At 59.6% G+C, this 21,976-nt stretch overlaps 3 protein-coding genes across 3 annotated transcripts; 2 read left to right on the top strand and 1 right to left on the bottom strand.

Moving 5' to 3' along the window:
- Positions 1-49: 49 nt before the first annotated feature.
- Positions 50-2,281, bottom strand: BESB_036540 (uncharacterized protein; the record flags this gene model as incomplete). The annotated part of the gene is made up of 2 exons (XM_029362240.1): positions 50-241; positions 845-2,281. The coding sequence occupies 2 exons, from the start codon at positions 2,279-2,281 to the stop codon at positions 50-52; spliced, it is 1,629 nt and encodes a 542-aa protein (XP_029221205.1).
- Positions 2,282-3,442: 1,161 nt separating this feature from the next.
- Positions 3,443-7,720, top strand: BESB_036530 (putative zinc finger (C-x8-C-x5-C-x3-H)-2; the record flags this gene model as incomplete). Its single annotated transcript, XM_029362239.1, has 8 exons — positions 3,443-3,573; positions 4,314-4,494; positions 4,823-4,895; positions 5,128-5,328; positions 5,734-5,810; positions 6,444-6,762; positions 7,157-7,266; positions 7,694-7,720. 8 exons carry the CDS (start codon positions 3,443-3,445, stop codon positions 7,718-7,720), a joined length of 1,119 nt encoding a protein of 372 aa, XP_029221204.1.
- A 2,617-nt stretch (positions 7,721-10,337) lies between these two features.
- BESB_036520 (uncharacterized protein) lies at positions 10,338-19,803 on the top strand (the record flags this gene model as incomplete). The annotated part of the gene is made up of 5 exons (XM_029362238.1): positions 10,338-11,477; positions 11,801-12,129; positions 12,377-12,954; positions 13,243-14,425; positions 14,802-19,803. The coding sequence occupies 5 exons, from the start codon at positions 10,338-10,340 to the stop codon at positions 19,801-19,803; spliced, it is 8,232 nt and encodes a 2,743-aa protein (XP_029221203.1).
- Between the last annotated feature and the right edge of the window lie 2,173 nt (positions 19,804-21,976).

Raw genomic sequence — 21,976 nt, 5'->3', positions numbered from 1 at the left:
TGCTCGGTTTATGGTCTTTTTCCTCTGTCTCTCGGCATGTGACTCACGGTCACAGCAGCTTCTTGAACTCCGCCATTTCGTGCTTGATCCAGGGCAGCTTCTCGACGAGCGCCTCGAACTCAGGCTCGCTCAGGAGGAGCACCGGTTTGTTGCCGCAGCAGATCGCCAGCGTCGGCTCGCGCTTCCGCCCTGTCCCTTTCAGCCGGTTAAAGACAAACGCGTGCCGCTGGAGAGGCCCGAACTAAAAAGCAGAAATGCAGGCGCAAAAACCGAAGAAGAGTGAATCGCCAGGCCCCGCACAGAAGCCGCGGAGAGGGAGAAGCGCAGCCACCGTCACGGTGAGCAAGACACGCCGGTCGAGCTGAGGGCGGAAGGGGGGGGGGTGGGGGGGGAGCGGCACAAACGTATTTCACGCCCGGAGGAAGGGAGAAGCGAGAGAGCGCGAGAGCAGAGAAAGAATAAAGGAACACAGGCGATCATGCAGACATACGAAGAGGAAAAGAGACGGGGGAATCGCGTGGCGACGACGAAAACGAGCAACGAAAACACCGGGAGGGGTACGGAAAAGAAGCAGGCAGAGGAGGAAGAGATAAAGATGCCAACACACACAAAGACTGCCAAAGGGGCACCAGACGGAGGAGCGACGAAATGCGACAGACAGCAATCAACCAAGTCTGACAACACCGAGAGAACCAGAGAGAGAAAGAGAGGAAAGCGGCGGTCGACCTCCCTGCCAGCAGGTTCCTTCGGCGAAACATGGAAAGAAGCAAAAGTACAGACATTTTTGCCACGGTTAGTCGGCTGCTGTGAGCTCGCCGTGTATATCGCTTCGAGGCTTCCTCACCTTGGAATGCTCATCGCCAACAGGGACGCGAGAGCGCGGCGGCCATCCCTCGTACACGCGCCAAGCTCTTCCTCGGGAAGCGGTTTCCTTCTTGGAAACAGCTTTAAATCGCTCCAACGCATCCTTGAGACGCGCCTCGTGGGTGGCTCGGCGCATGCACGCGAAGCGGCTGTACGGACTGGCCTCGCTCTCCTCTTCTGGGAAGAAAACTGTCGAGGAGGACACACAAGCAGGAGAGGCGACGTCTGCAGGAGCAAGCGACGAAGATGGAGAGGTCTCTGAGAACGACAAGAGCGAAGGAGAGTCTTGAGAAGGAGGCGGTGACTGAGAGGAGGAGGAAGGAGAGGGTGGCGACAGCGAGGCATCAGAAGTAGCTGTTTCTTCATTCTGTGCTTCTGTCGTTGCCTTCTCTTGCTTCATCACGTCGTCTGCATCTCCCGAGGCCGCGAGGGGATGTCCTTTCGCAGGGAAGTGGGCTGCCTGGGCGCGCTGCTTCTTCTGGTTCTGCTTCGACATAAAGAGCTCTCCGCAGCTGTCTCCCTCCTCGCTCTGCTCGCCTGCATCCGCGTCTGCCCCCTTGGAGGGTTTCTGCGCTTTCGCTGCAGTGGGAGCGTCGTGCGCCTGGCGAGACATCTCCTTCGCGTCCAGCCCTTCCTCGAGGACTCTCTTTGAAGTCTGTTTAGTCTGCTTCTGCTTCGTCCTCGAGCTCGCGCCCTTTGTTTTTTTCGCGGGGCGAGAAGCGGAACCGGAAGAGCTTGCGCCGAGACTCCAAGCGTCCTCTTTCCGCGGCGGCGCATCGGACTCTTCCTCTGCGTCGATAGAGTCTTGAGTCTCTTCGTCGCCCGGGTCTTCGCTCAGAGGGGGGGTGCGCTTTGCAGAAGAGAATGTGCGACGATCGAGAGTCCGCGCCCGTGTTCCCTGCAGCGAGGCGAGAGCGCGGAAAGCAGCTCCAAGAGGAGACAGAGGAAGAAGAGGAAAGAATGTAGGAGGCCGGAACGAGGGAGAAGAGGCATGAGAGGCAGCTGCAAAGAACGCGCGGCCACCGGGGGAACGAGGCGCGGGCTTTTCTGCTGCAGTGGAACCAGGAGGCGACGAAGCCAGGGCGCTGAGACAAGGGAACCGCGGAGGAAGGGCACGCAACTGGGACAGGGGCGCGAGGCCTTGCTTTCCGCAAGTCATCCGCCTCGCGGGCGCCTGAGAAGGCCGCTGCAGGAGGCGCGGGGGACAAGCCAGCGCGTGGGCGCCGGCTGGGCGAACCCAGGCAGGAGTCGCGGACATGCTTCGCGACAGAGAGGGAGCAGAAGGAGAGAGAGATGACAGGAAAGAAGAAGACGGAGACGGAGCGGAGGCAGAAAGGTAAGGGAGAGACCAAGAGAAGGAAGACGACTTGGCGCTGGCGTTGGTCGCGACCAGCGCCAAGGGCGGCGCGGGCCTCATGAGATGGGCCGTCCTTCCTTCAGAGAGCAGCAACGTCGCTGTGAACCCCTCAGATCTCTCGCTCTCTAGGCACGATACCTCCTAGCGACTCTCCAAGACTTTAATAGCACATATAGATACTTGCAGGAACCCTAGACCTTTTTCGTTATCTCACTGCCACCATTCCCAGTGTATGTACACCTCGGCCGAACGCCTCTACGACGCAGGCTGCACCACACACGTGAACGGCTCTCTTCCTCGCTGCGTTTTCCTCCTCTTTCTCCACCAATCGCAAGGCGAGCGAATGATTTGTATCCGAGTTCACTGCGGCAACAGACAGGCAACCGTTGCGCGGGAGAGCAGCAGGTCGAGGCTTCCGTGTGCGCATCTCGGCGGCATGCACGCGTGTAAACCGTTGCCTGCGCGCGGTCTCTGTCGCTTGGTTGGCAGCGTGTTGGAAGGAGAATAAAAGGCACGTCAGCCCCGGTTTAAAATGGCCGTGGTTGACGAAAGTAAGCAGAAGACGAAGCTAGCCCTGTGCGTAGCCTTGGGGGAGCCAGTCCGAGAAGAAAAACTTCGAAATCAGCCCGAGTCTGTCAGCGAGGTCTTTACGACGGCAGCGGAGGAAGAGAGAGGGGGGCTGAGTGCGTGGCGTATGATGTGCTGGGCGGCTGCGCGCCACACCAGAGATCTTTGGACTCCAGCTTTTCGCCACTCCATCTGTGTTCTTTATTTTCTCACTATTGTTTTATTTTTCCGCTTCTCCTTTGCTTCTCGTCCCTTGCATCGCGTCGCCTCGACCTTTTCCGCGCGCGGGGATCTTTTTCAGGTACGGGTCCTCAAAACTGCATGCTGCCTTTTCCGTGTCGTCCCACTCGTGCGGAGACTTCTGTGTTTCATTCTCTTTGTCTCCCGTTACGGGATCCGTATTCGCTTTCTGCTTTGGTCTCATTGCTCTCCGTCACACCGGGGTTTCCCAGTTTTTTCCGTTTTTGAATCTACAACACCCATCGTCCCTCCCTGTGAGGCCGCTTTACGACGGGAGAGCTCAGCAGGGCGACGAGGAGCGGTCACGTCGTTCGCACTAGTCTCCCTTCGTCTCCTCGAGTTTCGACTCTCGTATCACGTTATTTGCATTTGATCTGCGACTCTTCCTCCGCCGCTTCCTTCACTTTTGTCAAGATGCCGCCGAAGAAGAAGGACGCGAAGGCCGAGCGCGGCATGCAGCGCGCGGCTGAAAAGGAAAAGCAGAAGATCGTCGAGGACAAAACTTTCGGTCTGAAAAACAAAAACAAGAGCAAGGCTGTGCAGAAGTACGTTCCATATGGCGCTTCTTCCATCCCTCTCCTCCTGCGTCTTCGCTCCCCTCTTCCGCTGCCTGGGTTCTCTCTCTCTCCCTCCATCGCTTTCATCGCAGGCGACCTCCTCGTTTCCTCCTCTCGGTCGACTAGAGGGGGCAGGGTTATGTGTGGCTGCAGCGCTTCTTCCCCCCATGTTGTCTCTGTCTGCGCGATCCTGCAAATTTCCGCGCCTTTCTGTCCTCGCCTTCATCGCCTCTTTATTGCGCCTGCTTAAGCGTCTTGCTCTTCGTTTGAATCTTTTTTTTCTTGTTGTGGAAGCATCTTCCATCGTCCTGTCGTGATGAGGCAGCTGCCGTTCGTCCTCGCTGCTTCGTGGGGGCCTTGTGTGCGGCTAACCAGTTTGCTCGGGGGTGGCGTGTTTGTTGCAGCTTCTCTTCTGGATTGTGGAATCCCTCGACTGGGGTGTAGTTCTGGCGCTACCTCTCCGCTTTCCCATATTTCCCGACGCGTTTTTCCACGCATTTTCTTTCCCCCCTTCTCGCGTGTAGCCGCTAGTGCCGCTGTCGTATGTACGCCTCCAAGCGGTCTCGCTTTCTTCCATACTGTGCTGCGCTCGATTTTTTCTAACCTGCCAAGTCTCCTCCTGTCGTCGCGTCCTGGGGAGCCGTTCTTCCCTCGATATCCACTCGGCCGATGCCGCGCTGGTCGCCGCCTTTTGGCTCATTCCACTTCTGTCGTATTTTTTTTTTCAGGTATATTAAGGGTGTGCAGCAGCAGGTGAAGGGCCCCCAGAAGGGAGGCGAGCAAGCGGCGGTCGCGAAGAAGAAGGAGGAACAGGAGATGAAGAAGAGAACTGCGCAGCAGCAGGCGCTCTTGGCTTCGCTCTTCAAAGGCACGGAGAACGTCAAGAAGATCGCAGAGGGCTCCAACACGGTATGTCGCGGCTCCCTCGTCTTCTGCGGACTCGCGTCCCTGCCGCGCGCTTCGGATGTCTTCAAAGTGTGTGCACGATGGCCTCGATTTCACCACGGTTTTCCCTGTTTCTACCCAGCCACGGTTTTCTCTTCCGTTTCTCCTCCCTCGCATATGGAGTCTCGCTTTTCCCGCGCACTGTCGTCATTTTTTCCGAACAGAGGCCACTAAAGAGTCACGGGCGGGTTCGTTTAAAGAACAGGCACTTGGCAAGCCTTCCGTGCAACGGCGCATGGCGAGCAGACTCTCTGATGTCAGACCAAGTTGCTGGTAGTTTGTCTTTTTACAGGTGGGCACGTACGATCCCAAGGCGAGCAAGGAGGGTCAGAAGATCAACCTCTACACCGACCAGAGACAGCAGAGTACGTCGACAGAGCGACTCGCTCGTTTCGCCTTTCCACCCGCATCTCGCGCGGGTGCCGCAGACAGATCTGGCGCATGCGGCCAGACGCGGCGCAACGGGAAATCCGCTCCCTAGCTCGCATATGCACGTACATGTCTACATGGCTGTGTTTGCATGTGTGTAGATATATATGTCGTATGCGGAATGTGGAGGCGTGCAGTGCATCTCCCCGCGTGCGATTTTCGTCGCAGAGATGGAGACGATGGACGACTGGGATCAGGAGAAGCTCGAGCAAGTTATCAAGACGAAGCACAACCGCGGGAACGAGCAGAACGCCACCGAAATCATCTGCAAGCACTTCCTGGACGCCGTGGAAAAGAAGCAATACGGCTGGTTCTGGACGTGCCCCAACGGAGGCGACGCCTGCCGATACCGCCACTGCCTGCCTGCTGGTGCGTGGGGAGCTCGAACCGGCTCAACTGAATCAGCTGCACCTGAAGGGTAGACACTCACGCCGCTTGGCCTCTACTCGTGCACCGACGGACGAGATGATCTATGCATTCCTGTGAATGTATATATGTGCGTATGTCTATATCTATCTGTGATAATGAGGAAATGTGTGGAGAGTATCCGGCGGCGTGTTGGCAGTTCCGTTTTCTGGTCGGGGGCCGTGGGTCCCCGTGTCGGGCTTCCTGTCTTCGGTACGCGGTTGTTCCTTGAAGCGTCTGCGAGTCTCTTCTCGCTGTGTGTGCATATCTTCTGCGCGTCTCGCGAATTGTCTTCTCGCAATTCGCTTCGGCAACAGAGCGGACGGCGGTTGACTCCCGCGATTGCATGCACGTGCTCGTTTCTCTCAGGGTACGTGCTCAAGCGCGACCAGCCAGTTCAGGAGGCGGAGGATGAGGAACCCATTGAGGCTATTGTGGAGCGCGAGGTAAACCCACACTTCCCCTCAAACTTGCATTCGAATGCGCATGCAAAAAAATTCGCAGTGTGCGCATGCGGTCGGCTGATTCTAAATCTGCCACTAGCTGATTCTAAATATGCACCCAGAGAAATGTAGACGCCTCTAAATCTAGTTCGAGTCAAAGAGAGGAAACCGGTTCTGGCGGGTACGGTTGTGTGAGAAAGAGACGGCGACTGCACAGGGCAGGGAGGCGGGGGAGGGTTAGGCATGCGCCGACACACCGCAGGAGGCAAGGAACACGCCGTTTTGAGTGTGAGCGGAGATGCACTCACAGTTTGAAGTGAAAGCAGCGAAGAGAGGCAGAGAAGAAGCGAGAGATACTTCTGTTTTCCTCTGTGTGTTTTGTCTCCTGGCTCCACGTGGTTTCCCCGGTTTCGCGATTTCTGCACTCGTCGCGGACGCGCGTCGTCTTTGGGAGGGCTCTCCAGTCCTCAGCACTAACCGCGGCGCGTTGTGGGTAGCGGTTACGCCGGAACGTTGGAGTGGGATCCCCGTGCGTTTCTACTTTCCGCAGTAGGCGCCGCCTGCAGTGGGAGTGTCCAGTGGCTTCCACATGTTCTTTGAGGGGACATCTTGTTTTTCTTTTCGTTTTTTCCTTAGCGTGCGGCCCTTCCGGCTGGAGGCACCCCGGTGACTCTGGAGACGTTCACGGCGTGGAAGCAGAAGAAGGAGGAAGAGCGCCGCGCCGAGGTCGAGGCGCAGCGACAGGCGGAGGCGAAGAAGGGCGGCAACAGAGGTCTGCATGTCCTGACCGGCCGCGACCTGTTCCAGTACGATCCGTCCCTCTTCGTCGACGACGAGGGCGCCGCGGGCGAGGCCGACTACGAGGAGGACGAAGCGGCCTGGGAGGCCGTCATCAACCAAAACCAAGAAAACCTCGATCGCGCCAACCGCGAGGCGCAGGAGGACGACGCCGAGTGTAAGCGGCTGAAAACCCAGCCAAGTGGTGGTCGCCTCGGATTGCATGCGCCATGAGTCGCAGCCGCAGCGCAGAAGAACGGGCGCTCGAGTCTTCGCACGGGAGGGAGAGACGCAGGCGAGAGTGCGAGGGACTGGCAGGGACGTGAGGCAGATGGGACGCACGGATGCTTTTTTTAGAAGAGAGAGAAGGCTGGCGGGGTCGCGGAAGCGAAGAGAAACCCTGAGGGGAGGGGGGGGGCTTCAACGAGCTCTCGTCACTAGCGACTCAGGCAGCCGAGCCCACTGCCGTGTTGTGCCTTGACTTGGCGCGTCAAGAAGAGTGCGTCCCGCGGGAAAGGTGTTTTGCTATCGCGCACGCTTCATCGTTTTTTGTTTTCTTCTTTTCTTCTCAGCGGACGACGACAGCGAGGGTCGCAAGAGAGAGCCGGCGACAGATGGACAAGAGACTCAGGAACCGCAGACGATCAAGGAGGACCTTTTCCTTCAAGAAGACGACTTGCCTGTACGTTGTTGTTTGCTCGTTGATCTGTGTGGGCTGTCTCAGACCGTCTGCAATTGAGATATGTGCATGCGCGCGTGTGCGTCACTGGATGTAGGCTGTTGGCCTGCCTAGAGAAGCGAAAATTGCATGGATGATGAGATCTACAGAGCACACTCTTCTGGCTGCAGCGCCGCCTATGTCATCATGCAACAGTTTTGTTTCGACTGGGGCTTCAGGGGCAACCGCGCAGCGTCTGTGAGCCCAGACAATGCGGCGACTTACATGCCTCTGCAGTGCGCGTGTATTTGTGAGTCTTATGGGACAAATCACCGTGCCTCTCGCTACCTGCATATTCGATCTCTGAGTTTCGCCTAGGTGTGGTAGTTTGTGCGTTTTTTAGGCGGCATTCCATTGAAGATCAGACATGAGTGTGTGTTTTTTTTTTCAGGATGACCTGGACGCGCTCGACGATTGAGTCTCCCTCTGTACGCCTCTCGCGTTCTTGAGTTGCCTGTCTTCCTGGAGTCGCCTCGACATGCCGCTGGCCATCTCCGCCTCAGATTTCTTTTGATCCCTGCTGTCTTTCTGATTGTCTTTTCGCTTTTCTCCCATCTGTATCTCTATTTGTCTCCAACTGTCACTGGCAGTCCGCTCTGTCTCTTTCTCTTCTCCTGCCTTCGCCGTCTCCGCTGGCATGCGACAGCTCTCCGTGTGTGTATATCGGTGCACTTGCGCGTAGATTCATCTCTACGCATGCGTATATCGTCTCGTCTGCCCTCTCTGCCTTTCCTTGTATGGCGGGCAAGGAGGCGCCGCTCTTCGCGAGTTCCGGTCTCCCTCCATCCCCCCCCTCCGGCCCTCAGCTGCTGTGGAGCCTGTGGAAGGCGGGGAGGAGGAGGGCGAGTGCCTTCTCGGTGGGCACGCGGGAGAGAGCAGCTGCGGAGAGCAAGAGACTTTCTTCTTCAGTGCGGCATCGCCGCAGCGGGGAATGGAGGTAGTCCGCCCAAACATCCGTGCAGCGGCGTATCTCGTTCAAACTGCGTTTCGATTCATGTTTTCTCTCTCGATCGGCTCGCGTCTTTTCTCTTCTAACTTTTTCAACTTGGAAAACGCAATTGTTTCAGCGATCACGTTCGGCCTTCCTTAACCGCCGGCGCGACACTCCGCAGAGTCGTAGCACATCCCACAGTACTGGGCGACCGCGCGTGGCCGTGGAGCGCTCTCCAGTTTTCACAGTTCAGCGTATCTGCTCTTTTTCGACTTCTCTCACGCCACCCTCGAGGGGTTCCACGTTCCTGCCTGCAGCTCTGAATTTGATGACTCAACTCAGTGTGAACCGGCGAACGCCGGGCTAGCGAGACTGCGCAGTTAGGGGTCAGGGCAGGCGCCCTGCCGAAGAAAACGAGTCGCATTGAGGATGTCGGTTGTAAGCGTAGTGTCAGATGTCTGAAGTGTTCTAGAGCCCCTGATTCCGGTGTATCTCTGCAGTAGGGTAGCTCTCAGTCTCGCTGGCTCTGGAAGGAGCGCCAGGCCTCGCACCACAGAAGCCTCATCTATTGACAGGAAAATGAGGATTTGGCGCAGCGGGTTTGAAAGGCGCGAGCTGCGTGGTATCGGGCTTTCGAGACTGGCCACGCGGAGGCGCCATTACTTGCAAGGCCTAGACGAGGAATGAGCGTCGAGGCGTGGTTTTCTCGTGGCTAATCGACTTCAGTCCGAACTCTGGAAACGGCGCAGCAGATGAGTTCCGGCTCTGCCGCATGTCTCTCTTCTGGCGTCGCAAAGGGTGTTCCTGTAGTCGTTCTGAATGTCACTTTTTCGTAAATCTCCTCCGCTCATCTGCAGATACTCAACCAAGCAGGTTCTGCCGGGGCGTCGCGAGTCGCGGGGCGGAGGGGGGGGGGACGGCGCTGGCGCTGTCAAGACAAGGCTGTTCAGGTCGAGCGAAAGGGCGCGGGAACAGAAAAACAGCGTCGCAAGTCCATTGGGTTCATCGAACCGAGCCGCAGAGCAAGTCGTGAGTTGTCTCACACGGAGGGCGAGGCGAGCAGCAGGGTCAGCGAAACCTAGTCTTGCTGGGTACGCGGTGAGCCGCCTCTGCCTCGCGAAGGCTCGCGCGCGGCCGTGAACGGCGGCGCTTAGTGATGCTCGTGCGGAGCTGCAGACGGTTCTCACAACTGGCTATCGGTTTTTCCTTTGAAAGTTTTTGTGGATCGACAGGCATGCGAACCTCTCGAAAGCTGCTGGCGGCGTGGACTTTTATTGGAGGTTGAGAAGCTGCGCGCGATCGCGCAAGATCCGACCTCCACAGGTTGCGAACCTCCCGCCACTCGTCGATTCGGCCGCGGAGTGTCTTCTCCGCGCGCCGTCCGCTCCACATCCACATGCGCGCTTTCCTTCTTCTCGCAGGACACCTCTGAGCCGCCGTGCAGGCGTTAGCACAAATTTCAGGAGACTTTTCAATCGCATCTGCAAATTTGCTGCTTGATGAGACGCTCCTTCCCTAGCTCAATCTGCCGCTTCAATTGCACGACAGAGGGCTTTTGTGGCTGTCTTGTCCAGTTCGAAGGGACTAGCCGCCTGCTCCCCAACTCGCTTGTTTAAAATCGCCTGTCTTTTCGCTGTCCCCATCTTCGCACGCTGATTTTGTTGTGCGTCTTGCACAGGGACATGCTTTCCTCTCTTCTGGCACTCGACAACAGCTCGGCAATCGACGCCAACCTCCCGCCGCCGCCCTCCTCCGCGTCAAACCGCTCCGAAAGTCCCTCCCGCGAGCACTCCACAGAAGCGTTGTCCTCGCGCGCCTGCATCTGCCTATTTCGGCCGCGCGCTTGAGCGCCATTTCTTGTCTACCTCGGCGGATATAAAGCTGCTGAGAGCTCTCCTGCAGCTTCAGTCCTTCCACAGGCCTGCGCGTCAGCCCCGGCGGAGAGCGCGGGGCTGACGCGCAGGGACTTCGGAGTCGACTTGTGTGCACTCGGAACGAAGTCCATCCGTTCAGATCTACCGCCAGCAAAGAGAGGCGAGCAGTTCTCGCATAGCCGATGAGCGACGGAATCGTCGCTCTCTCCACAGGCTGCGTGTTTGAAACCATGGCTCTCCTGTCTCCGCCCGCAGACTGGGCGACTGCGCCAGGCTGCGCCGTGGTGGGGCCCTCGACCGAAGTTGCAGAGCGCCGTGGGGAGTTCTCAACAGAGACCACGACAGCATCCATCGACCGAGTCAGTTCCCTCGCTCCCTCGCCACAGCCTCGCCCTGACAGCCCCTATGAGGCCTCGGCGGGCATGGATGGTAGCCGCGCTCCCAGCGCGCGCGACAGCAAGCGTGACACCGGGCCAGAAAAGGAGCAGATCTTGTGTTTGGGGCGAGAGTCTGAAGAAGCGATGGATGAAGATTCTGCGTCTCTTTGCGCCTGGGAAGTCGTCGGTCCTGACAGCGCTGCACCGCCGTCCGCGACGAGACTGGGCGGAGCTTCCGCCGCCGACCACACAGAAGACTCCCACCCTCGCGTCGAGGGAGACGTGGAGACCTTGCCGTCTGCTGCTGCGTCCGAGGCCGCTTTGCCTCCTCCATCCTTCCTCTCGCCGCGGATGAGTTCGCAGGGCGACACGTCCTCTCTGTCGACGAGGACGGCGCTCGGTGCGGATCGAGAGGGACGAAAGGGGCTGCAGGTCGCTCACACAGAGAACAAAGAGGCGGTTCGCGAGACGCAGGCGGAGAAACTACGCGAGAAGCTGCGCGTGATGGGTAGCGAGAGAGTTCAGCTGGAACATGAGCCGAGGGCAGGGGAAACAGAGAGCAGAAACCCCCTCCAAACGGTGGCAGCCAGCTCGCGCATCCTCTCGTTCGCAGACCCTCCGGCGGTTGCGCCAAGTCGGCTGGAGCCTCTGGCGTACCCCGGCGCGCTCTCCCACTGCGGGCGACTCCTCCATGATCTCTTGTCAGTTCCGGCCGCGGACGCCAGAGAGCCATGGCGCGTCCCGAGGCGGGCTGCGTCCGCTCTCTCGACAGGTTCTGAGGCTCCTCGCTCCTCCTGCGACCCGGACGGCGAGCATGCCCTGCCTGTCGTGACGATTTCGCCTTGCACGTCCATCTCCGTGGACTTTGCTTCTTCTGCCGCTGCAGTGGCAGGTGCCTCGTTGCTCGAGGTAGAGCCCCGCGGGTCGCTGCTGACCCTCCCACAGGGCCACACGTTCTCCCCGTCGCCCGTTCGCACCAGATCTAGGGAAGAGGTGAGTCAGAGAAAGAGGGCGAAGCCGACCACAGACAGAGAGGGAGGGAGTACGCGGAGGCTCTCCGCTGGACTCGTGCAGCGCGACCGCTTACTCCATTCGGCTTTGTTTCCAGCAGGGACTGTTCGCCAGCGTGGGTGCGCTGCATGCGCAGCGCTGTCGCGCCTTGAGTCTGAGTCGGCCGTCGGCGTGGTTTTTGGGTCAGGTTGCCCGTAGAGCAGTGTCGCGCGGCTCCCTGAGGCAGGGCTCGCGCCATCGCATGCAGTCGTCGCGGGTGGTGCATCAGCACTTCGTGACTCCCTCTGCGTGTGTGTCTCTTCCAGGTTCCTATCATCTCTCTGGGGGCGGCTTTTGACGTCGACGAGGAGCCCGCGGGGCCTGCAGGTCTCCGGACACCCAGCAGCTTTTCGGGCCGCGTATCTCAGCAGCACAGACCGGGCGCCTTCCCACTGGGGCCTGAGGAGGTGCCTCTCTTCGAGACCAACATCAATTCCCTCGACGATTTCGTCCATGTGGTAGAGCAGAAGCAGCAGGAGGAAGAGCGGATGGGCTTCGGCGCCGGCGGCGGCGCGGGCGACAGCATGGACAATGCAGACAGCGCAGAGGGTTCAAAGCCAGACGAAGAGCTTGTTCCCTGTTCCTTATGCAAACGGTGCGTCCAGCAGCGAGAAGAACCACGCGGAAAGAACGCTGATTGCGATGCAGGGGAGTTCACACACACAGTCGAGTCCGCAGGCTCTCCACTATCCCCGGGATCGCCTGCTCGCCTCCTTGCTGTCAGTTGCGTCCTGTCTTTTGCCAGCGAGTCTAAGCCTTCGTCGCGTATGCAGCTTGTTGGGTGAGCGCTCTTTGATCGCTTACTGTCACGTTCTCGCTCTGTTCTCGTGCAACTTCATCAGGAATTTTGCAGCATGGCGGCTACCGCGCCATGCGCAGGCTTGTGCTCGCGCGAAAGAAGCCCGCCAAGCCTTTCTGCGGCGTCAACGTGCTCTCAATCCGCCTCGCCTGATCAAGCCAGCAGGCAGCCCTCGCCAGCAGTCTGTCCCTTCGTCGCAGTCGCAGGCGAAGAAGGCCACGGGAGCTGCGGCGGGCACTGTCGCCGCCTCCACCGCTGCAGCTGACCGTCGCTCGGTTTCTTTGTCGAGCTTCAAAGGCTCGCGCAGAAATTCGAGGTCCGATGGCGCGCCTCAAGGTGAGCCAGCGCATGCGGACGCGCCTGCTGCTGAGGCTGCGGGTGTCGATGCGCTGCACGCGCTCTCTCCTCCTGCAGGGCAGCCCGCGGCAGATGGGGAGTCGAAAGGAGTGGAGAGCGCTGCGCAAGAAGGAGTCTTCGAGGATGTTGAGTTGCCGAGTTCAGCAGCTGCGGCGCCGCAAGAGACATCTCGCAGGGACATGAGGGTCGATTCCGAAGCCAGCAGTGCCCTGGAGCCTGAGGTTCTCTCTGAGACAGTCATCGCGGAGTCGTGCTCAGACAGCGGTAAGCGAGAGTTCGTCAGGCAGCTGATATGCCGAGAGGGTCGTACCCTCTTTTGATTGCCCGCCATGGGGGCACGGCACGAGTCTGTCATATCTGTGTAGGATGCCTGGCATGCTGTTACCATAGACAGATTCACCTATCAACGCTGCAAAACTCACGCGTGGGTGATTCTACAAGCATTTGCCTCATACACCGCAACACTAGTTCTGTCGTTGCCTTCGCAAGGCGGCTTCCATCATCGCAAGCCCACAGTCGGATTTGTGGCTTCTTCCCCGTGTGTGTCTGCAGAAGGCATGCCAGGCCACGGAGGCCTCCGCAGTCCAGTGGAGCAGCTGCCCTCAAGCGTTGCCCTCGACGTATCCGTGTACGCCTCTTCGCCTCTGTCTCTTTCGTACCTTTCTGATGAGGAACTCTCTCTCCCCGCATCTCGCAGAGGGACAAAAAGAGAGGAGAGGTGTCTCTTTGTCCAGGAAGAGCTTCAGTCCTCGGAGCCCGACGAGGGAGTGGCGTCGGAAGGCGAGATTGAGCAGTGCACTCTCGCCGCACTCGCGGACTCGTCGTATTCGCTTTCAGAGAATGTCGGGTCTGGCAGACCGCAAAGCAGCCCTTCCCTTTGGCGTCCTTCGTCTCTTTCTATCTCCTTCCGCTCTAGTTCCTCTGTCGAAGATGAGAGTGCTCACGAAGACGCTTCGAGACCGTCGGACGCGGAGAGCCAAGTCCCGGTAGAGGAGTCGCGCACCTCCTCACAGGCGCTGTCGCCTCCGCTGAGTATGTCCGCAGACGACGAACCAGTGCGCGACAGCGGCACCGCTGGACGGCCACGCCGTGGCCTGCTGGGCGCGCCGAAGCCTGCCGCTGCGGCACCGGAGTCTCCGCGACAGTCCGGTGACGTCAAGTCGCCGCTCGCTGCTCCCAGTAGCCTTGCGCCGAGAGCGCGAGAGGCCGAGGACCTGGAAGAGCCAGAGACGAAGGTATGCACCGAGGAGGCGGACGAGGTGAGTCCTGCGCAGCAGCACAACGAGGCGGCGGAAGCCGGCGGTTGCGCAGGCGCCAGCAGTGCCTTAAGAGAGTCGCTTTCTCTCCCCGTTCCTGAGCCGATGTCTACCCTGAAAGGCTCGTTGTCCTCCCTCTCTCCGCGCTCCCCTCCCCTTTGCGCCTCGCCGCGGCCTCCCTCGCGAAGCCGTAGCTTGCTGCCTCCGAGAAAAAGACTCTCAAAGGCCTCCTCGCGCAGCGCCTCTGCGGGATCTGCAGGCGAAGACAGGCCGGCGACAAGGCAAGAAGCGTGTTCAAAGGAGAGCCGCACTCCGGGTTCGGAATCCACTCAACCCGAGCTTCAGCCTCCAACAGTCCTAGAGCAGAGGAACGCGGCTGCGCGGGGCAAGCATGCGCCGAAAACGGCCGGCGCGCGGGCGGCGTCGAAGCCTCCAGCGGTGAAACGCGAAGGCCTGAAGAACGTTCGTCCTGAAGACCGGTAAGTCAGTCCTTGCATTATCAGGAGTGATGTCTATGTGAACGTGTGGAGTCGAAGAGGCTCCCCTGGTGCCACTGCGTTGCGGATGGTGACGCTGGTGGGAGGGGGCAGTGGCCGTTTCGTATACGCATTTGCAGTTACAATAGAATCGATCTATCGATATTTTTGGCCAGCAGGTTTCACCTGGTCGTGGCAACACTGCTGCGAAACGTGGAGATGCGCTCAATTTTGCAGCACCGCCGCAGCCGCTTGCTGAGTTGCATTGCGGTTGCGTACGCCAGGTAAAACGAAGTCACGGTGCTTGCGAACTGCGTCCGACTCTGTCTTTTCCGTGGGTTAACACTCGCGTTCTCGTTCTCACACTGTGTGCCGGCAGGTGGAAGATGCAGCCGACCGCGGTATGCCCTTTCTGTTCACGGACGTTTTCGGTCAAAGCGCATGAAGGTCACGTGAAGGTTTGCGAACGCATGCGGACATCGCGGACGACTCTCAAGCCGAAGCTCGCGCCGTCGCCCAAGACGAAACCTGCTGCAGAGCTCAAGAAAGCGGCGTCGCCTGCGCCGACGGCATCGCAGCCCGCTCCCAAGCGTGTCCCGATATGGCTGCGAGCGACGCATGCACACGCGAAGGCGAAACCTGCCGACGAGGACACAGAAGACAAGAAAGTGGATGCTTCAGGGACAAAGCGCCTGGCAGCAAAGGCTGCAGCAGCTGGGGCAGAGGACCGGTCGCAGAGGGCGGACAAGCGAGAAGCGAGAGTCGGGCAGAAGAAGCCTGGCACAGAAGAAAAACGGACGCCAGAGGCAGCTCTGAGGGAGAGAAAGGGACGCGAGGACTGGTCAACTCGGGAAAAACGCGGAGCGGCACATGGCTCCTCCAAGGGGGACTCGGCGCAGCGAGCGCGGGCTAAACCGGGAGAACGAGACAGCAGAGGCCGCGGAGAGTCTGGGCGAGCGCTAGTGAACCCCGAGGCGTCTGAAGCGTCGCCGACGGATGCGGCTGTGCCCGCGGGTCGCCGGTGTTACAGCGAGGGCAGCCAGAGCGATTCACCCGCGAGCCGAAACGCTGTGTCTCCCGACTCGCCGTCAGCCTCGTTGAAGAAGGCCTTTTTTCAGTTGTCGCTCGCGCGGCTGTATGCAGGGGCGCCTCGACCGGAGGGCGATGTCGCACCGAGCTGCACAGAGGAAAGACGACACGCGAGCGCAGAGCGCCCGCTTTCGCTTCCGGCGTTTCCTCCTCTTGCCAACCCGCTGACGGACCTGCTTTTTCAGATGTTCATGATGGGGGCGCATGCAAATGAGGCGAAGAGAAATCTGGAGGACGGGGCGAGCGTGGAGCACCGCTTTCGCTTGCCGAGCGCTGACGAGGACAGGCGCGTCAGTCGTTCCGTGACTGCCCACCCCCAGCTCCCTGCGCCGCCGCCCGCTCTGCAAGACCTGGTCCACTCTCTTTCGATCCGCGCGCATGCAGGCCGTTCAGAGGCGGAAAGCGACGAAGGCGAGGGCGTCCGCGGGACTCGGCGCAGCTTTTCCGCGTCTCACGGGGATGCGTCTCCACGAGGGCACTCGCCCACAACGAGTCCCCACGTGCGCCTCGACGAAGAACGAGGCGACAACTTCTCCCAGGCCGGGTGCCAGAGGCAGCTGTCTGCTGAAGAGCTGGTGGAACGAGGAGATCGAAAGCCACGGAGCTACTCCTGCGTAAAGCAGCCCCCTGCGAGCAGTTGGGGAGCACGCCGGGAGGCTCACGCACTCGGCGAGGAAGCTTTGGTACATGAGGTGCCTTGGGGGATGCTGCCGCGGGAGTACTTCTATCTGAAGGACCGGGAGACGGGACAGCAGGGTGTGCGCCAAAGCGCGGAGAAGTCTCCTGGTAGCATCTCTCGGCTCTCTTCGATCTCCTCCGGATCTCGTCCGGCTGGAAGCTCCAGCGAGCATAGCGTTGCAACTCTCGACGACGAGGACAGTGAGCTTGAGGAGGGAGACGAAGGGGTCGCGAAGGAGGCGCCGTGTCACGCGTCTAGTGGTCTGAAGTCCAACCGGGTGGCGGCAGGCTTTTCTTCGCCGCCCAACCGTAGCGCCTCTCCTCTTCGGCGCGGCGTCTCCTCTAGTGGAAGTCGCTCGAAAGCGGTGCCGCCTTCTGTCGTTCAGAGGAACGCCGTCAAGCGGATTCATCAGGGTCGAGTCGTCTCGTCGACGTCACACTTCGATTCGCCGCGCGGAGACGCCTCTGTCGTGTCGCATTCAAGTGGAGAAGACACCGAGGGCGTCCTGCCGGGACCTGAACTCGTTCAGGCAGGCTCGAAGAGCGCTCTCAAAGACCTCATCCGCCGATCCCGCTCGCAGCTGCGCAGGCTCCAAAGTGAAAAAGACGGTGCCTCCAGGGGAGAAGCAGGGTCTGTCTCGGCTGCTTGCGTGGAACGCAGACAGCTTTTGAGGCAAGAGCGGCCAGGCGCGGCAGTGCGTGGCTCAGGAGAAGACAAACGGAACGCAGTTGGCTCGCCGAGACGTCCAGCAGTGTCGGAAGTTACGCCTCCTGGGCGTTCCACGCGAACGCCGATGCAGGGGGCTGCTCGCACGGCGTCGAGCGAGCGCGGCGATTCAACGCCGCGCCGCTCCCTCAGTAAGGCGGAAGTTGTGAAGGCGGGGAGTCGTTTGGTTGCAGTCCCGCAATGGTCCAAGAACAAGCTGAGAGGCCTCGTAGACGAGGAAACTGAAATCCACGGGCAAAGGCCAGGAGGGGTGCCGTCTGCCGGCAGCCCCACAAAGAGGCGAATGTGTCGCAGCGACAGCCGCGTCGAGAGAAGGTTCTCCCCGACAGGGAGACACACAGGCGTTGACAGCACACCCGGCGGCGACCAGAGCGCGGTAAATGGTCCTGAGGATAGCTATTTGCATGCGAGAGCGGCGGAAACGCCGAGGAGGGACCCCGAACACCTGCACGATGTTCGAAGCCACGGAGACAGTTCGAAGCGCATGCAGTTCGGCGATATCAACCCCGTGGGTGGGCGTTTCAGCGATGCCGGTTTCCTGCACACCCCGCCGACATTCGACGTTGGGGGAGCGCGCGCTGGGACCCAGCCACCGTTCCTCGGTCTCGATCCGTCTCTCCCCTGCCCTCCATCTCCGTCATTTTCCCGTGACCCGCTGCCTAGCTCGTGCGCAACAAGCTCTTCGCTGTTTAACGGGCAAGCATTTTCTTGCGGAGGGCAGGAAGACCAGCGCCGCGCGTCTGGGCAGTGGGAGAGCGTCTCCTCGATGCGCGGCAGTGCGAGCGCGAGGAGGTCAAGTTCGTGCATGGACTACGCAGCGAGTACCCGACAGCCGCAGCGCAGGGTGGTCGCGTGCGACAGAGCAGGACCAGACTTTGCGTCAAGAGATCGGCCTGGGTCACCGCCTCAACTGCATCAGCGGAGCGACGCCAGGGCGGGCGAGGCCGCCACCGCCATTCGGCGAACGAGTTGCCACGAAGGCGGTGGTGACAAACGCTGGGCAGCGGAGGGGTTCCCGAGCGGTGTCGTGGAGGCCCTCTCTTGTTCAGTCACGGGGGACCGCTCTCTTTCCGGTACATCGTGGCGGCACAGGGCAGGGAGGGGGGGCCTGCTTACTCCGTCGCCCTGGGCTGCGGGGAGTGGGGCCGACGATGCGACAGCGCCGGCTCTGGGAACCGGAGAGGTGGGAGGCGGTTTTTTCGGCGGTCGGCTGCCCTCTGGCGGTGCACAGGCGAACTGCGAAAGGCCATCTTCAGTGAGTGCCTTCCGTGGTCCTCTGGCGCCGCACTCCTCTCCTGCGGTTGACTGCGGTGGTGGAGCGGGTTTCCTACGGCGGAGCGCTGGCACCAGCGCTGCGGCGGTTCCGTGTGCAGCCAGCAAGGCTGCCTACCCTTCGAACCTCGTCGAGTACAGAGAAACAATCGTTCCTCAGCCGTACAGGCCGCCCCAACTCGGAGACGGTGCCACCGCAAGGGCCGTAAGAGCAGCGAAAGAGCCCGTCGAGGAGTCAAGCCCCGTGGCCCCCACAGAAAGATCCTCTGCCTATCGCGTTATGGGGTCTTCCCTCAATCTGCCGCCTATGCTCGGTCTTCCGCGCTCCGCCTCCCCGGACGCCGCAGAAAGCGACAGAGGGAAGATCTCGCATCGGTCGAGTGCGAGGCGAAGCCACGCCAGCAGTCTTCAGAATCGAACGCGCGACGCGGATGTCGAGCTCCGAGTCCCCGAAAGTGTCTCTCTGGCTTCTTGGCCTCACGAAATGGCGGCGAAGCAAGCCACGGATCTTCCAGGCGCATGCAGACCTACACCGACTTCCACGCTCGGTGCCCGCCCGCCATTCCCGCAGGGGTATGGACACCCCGCACCTACAGGAAGGCCTTTTGCAGACAGCGAAGAGGCGCAGAGGAACGGTTCTTCTACTCTTCACCGGCAAGTCCCTACGTTTCTGCCTCGAGCTCATGCTGTTGCTCAGGTTTCTGGTAGTGCTCAGGGACGCAGTGACGCAGCTTCAGCGGGCTGCATTGGAGGAGCGCGTGGCGTGTCAAGCGAACAGCCCATCGGCGCGCCGGGTGTAGTCCACTGGGAGTACAACTGCAAAACAGGTTTGTGGCGCAGAAACGATGAAGAAGTCCCTGGAATGCAGCATCCTCCAGTCCGCGCCCACCTCACCGCAAAAGTTGGAGGAACCATTTTGAGCTCTGTGGCCGCTGCGCCTCACGTGATAGGCGCCCGCAGAAGTGCCTCGCACGATCTGGCGCTTCTCAGCACGAAAGAGTCAGGTGAAGATGTCAGAAGCTTGGGGTGGTTGAGCGCGGTTCCCTCGGTGTCCTCGCCGCCTGTGGTAGAGCAATTCACAGCGCTACACGTGGAACAATCGGGTGTGCTCAGTTCAGCGGGAATCGCGGGATTTGGCGCTAGCCCGGCCGATCAAGGACAGGGGCCTCCTCCTCTTCAGCGTCAGCTCCAGCAGCGCCTTCTTGCCTCGAAGAGCAATCGGTGGGATGTCTCGGTTTTGAGGCGGAAGGCGGCTTGCTCCGGCGCTGGAACTGCGGTCGTTCTCTCTGGGCGACAATCCGCGGAGGAACAGGAAAAGCAGCCGCACTGGCGGAGTCAGTCTCTCGAGAGATGCAACCTCTCGCTAGTCTCTCAACCTATGGTTTGCGATAAGACAGGAGGAGAACCCTTCAAGCCGGCGCGATGGCAACCGGGCACGGGTTTCGCCGACGCAGACGCACACGCGCCGCCAGCGGAGACGCGTGCCAAGTCTGACGTGATGGGGAGCCCGCATAAAACTGCGGCCAAGGACGATGCAGGATCTTCGATATTTCCGCGCTGGGGTGGAGCCTGGTTGCGCGCCACTCGCAAGATGTTTTCGTCGGCAGAAAGTTAGACGACTGGGAATAAGCCGAAAGTGTGCGTGTAGACACGTGCCGCAGCCGTGCAAGGATTTCCCTAGAGTCGTTTTATTTTTTTCTTTGGTACATTCTCGATTACCAGTGGCGTGTTTCATGACGGAAAGGCGATTCCTTCTCAATCTTTCAAATCTTTTTTTTCGGGGTCATCCTGGTATGTCGGGTCTATTCCATCAAGGCTGAAGGCTCAACGAATACGCGTTATACGCGATACTCGATGTCAAATTATATGCACGGCTTCAAGCGCGGCACTCCTATATACGCACCCCTCGCTCTGCTGCGTGCTACTTTTTGTAGTGGCCAACCGGCACCCACCTCGTCTTAGAAAACAGTCGTTTATGTCTCAGTTCTACGGCCGCCATATGGGTTTTAAAGGCGGCAGACGGAGGCGGACGAGCTGCGCGCTCAGTCAGTCTCATCGGTGCGCGCAGCCGATGGGTTGCTGCCGGCACTGTCATTACCATTATTGCAAAGAGCTAGCACCCCCGCTCTGAGAGATCTGCCAGCTCGCGCAGCACACTGGTGTTGATACAGACAAGCACATCACCCTCTCAGTCAGCAGGCGACGCATGCCACTGCTCCGTGAATGCATGCTGTATTCCGTAGTAGGCCTCTCCATACTTCGACCTCAAACTCAATCTGGTCCCTACAAGACAGAATTGAGTTTTGGATAGCAAAGGCTGCGATGTCGTTTCCACGCAAATGCATCATGACGAGAGGAGCGCAGAATGCGTGGCCTCCCTTCACCTTGGTGAGTTAATGAGCCAGCCGCGCAAAGAATGGTTCACCAGCGAGAGTGTTTGCGACCCACCGGCTCGATAGAAAGAAGGGAGAATTGCAGGGCTTCTCAGACGGGATTTCATGCGAATCTTGGAAAGAAAATTAACGGATCAACGGCAGGCCCGTGACTCTGCTGACAACTGCCTGTCTCGAATCGATGGCAAGACGCGTCTCCCAGCGATATGTGTGTCGCCGACGGAAGGTTGGCGAGGCATTTTCAGCGCCTATCTCATCATGAAGGGTTTTGCATCAAGCAAAAGGAGCTTCCAACGTATCACTCGAAAGCTTGCCCACAGCAGATACAGGTAGGGCCGACCTCTAAGCTACGCGGCTCGATCAGCGCCTTGTGACTTTTACAAGCAGCAGAGAACTCTACGATAGCTAACGCTGCACAGGAAAGAGTCTGCCTGGGTTCTCTACTGTGTGTGCTCTTGACATAAAGCAGACCCTTTGTGGGCCACTCGCAGTAGGCGTTCCGCAGTGAAGTTCCGTAGACCAAATGCTGCCACGTGGTGGAAGAACGCCGCAGCGCGAGTATAGGGTCCTTGATGCAGTGTGTCCATCAGCCAAACGAGATAAGGCATTCATTACAGAGGCATAACACCAGCAGTAAGAGGGATTAATGCGTCGTTCGGCTGTAGCAATTCACGCAGCTCTCCAGACGTGCTGTTGGTAACGAAGTGGCTGGGGTGCGAAGTAGCCTAGCAGTGCACTTGGTTGACCCTCCGCTACGCTACCCACGATTGAATCCTCCTCTGCCGGTTGCAACTACATCTTACAGACCAAGTTAACGGAAAGCATCCCAGTAGCGAAGCACCAGGGGGTCAGCGTTCACGAAGCTGAATGTCCCTACCGCCCTACCGCTTGTCTGCGCAACTGGACTGTCTCATTGGTGGAAGCGCCCGGAGGCACACCGGTGTCTGCGACGAATAAAAAACGAGCACGAAACTCCCACTGCGTTTGCGTGTCTCCGCAACCACAGAAGAAGCCTCTTGGGAATCAAAAGAGCGGTCTGCCGCTTCAGCGGCAAATGGCTCTTTTAGAAACTAGAAAACTCAATCGCGACAAGTGCGCCGTAGCCCTGCAGCTCGTCAGACAGCGATCCTCGCAAGACACTGTTGCGGGTCTGCCGTGCACGACCTCGAATTCCCACTCTTCGTGAAGCCATTGCCCGAAAAAACTCAAGACGCCAACGACTGTGCGATCTTGAGGCGCAGAACATAGGAGGAACCCTCAAACAGGGCCCGAGTTGTCACGAAAAGGACGGGCTCTCCCATCTGTCTTCAGTTTCGGCTTCGGGAACGGTCACGCGTGTGACTGCCGTCCAGCAAGACGGCCGCGGGCTTCCGGCTGGCTTCAAGGCTTATTGAA

This window comes from Besnoitia besnoiti, chromosome II (genome assembly GCF_002563875.1).
Source record: "Besnoitia besnoiti strain Bb-Ger1 chromosome II, whole genome shotgun sequence".
In the NCBI taxonomy this organism is placed as follows: domain Eukaryota; phylum Apicomplexa; class Conoidasida; order Eucoccidiorida; family Sarcocystidae; genus Besnoitia; species Besnoitia besnoiti.
The sequence above is the reverse complement of the archived record's forward strand: the minus strand, read 5'-3'. Positions and strand labels throughout refer to the sequence as shown.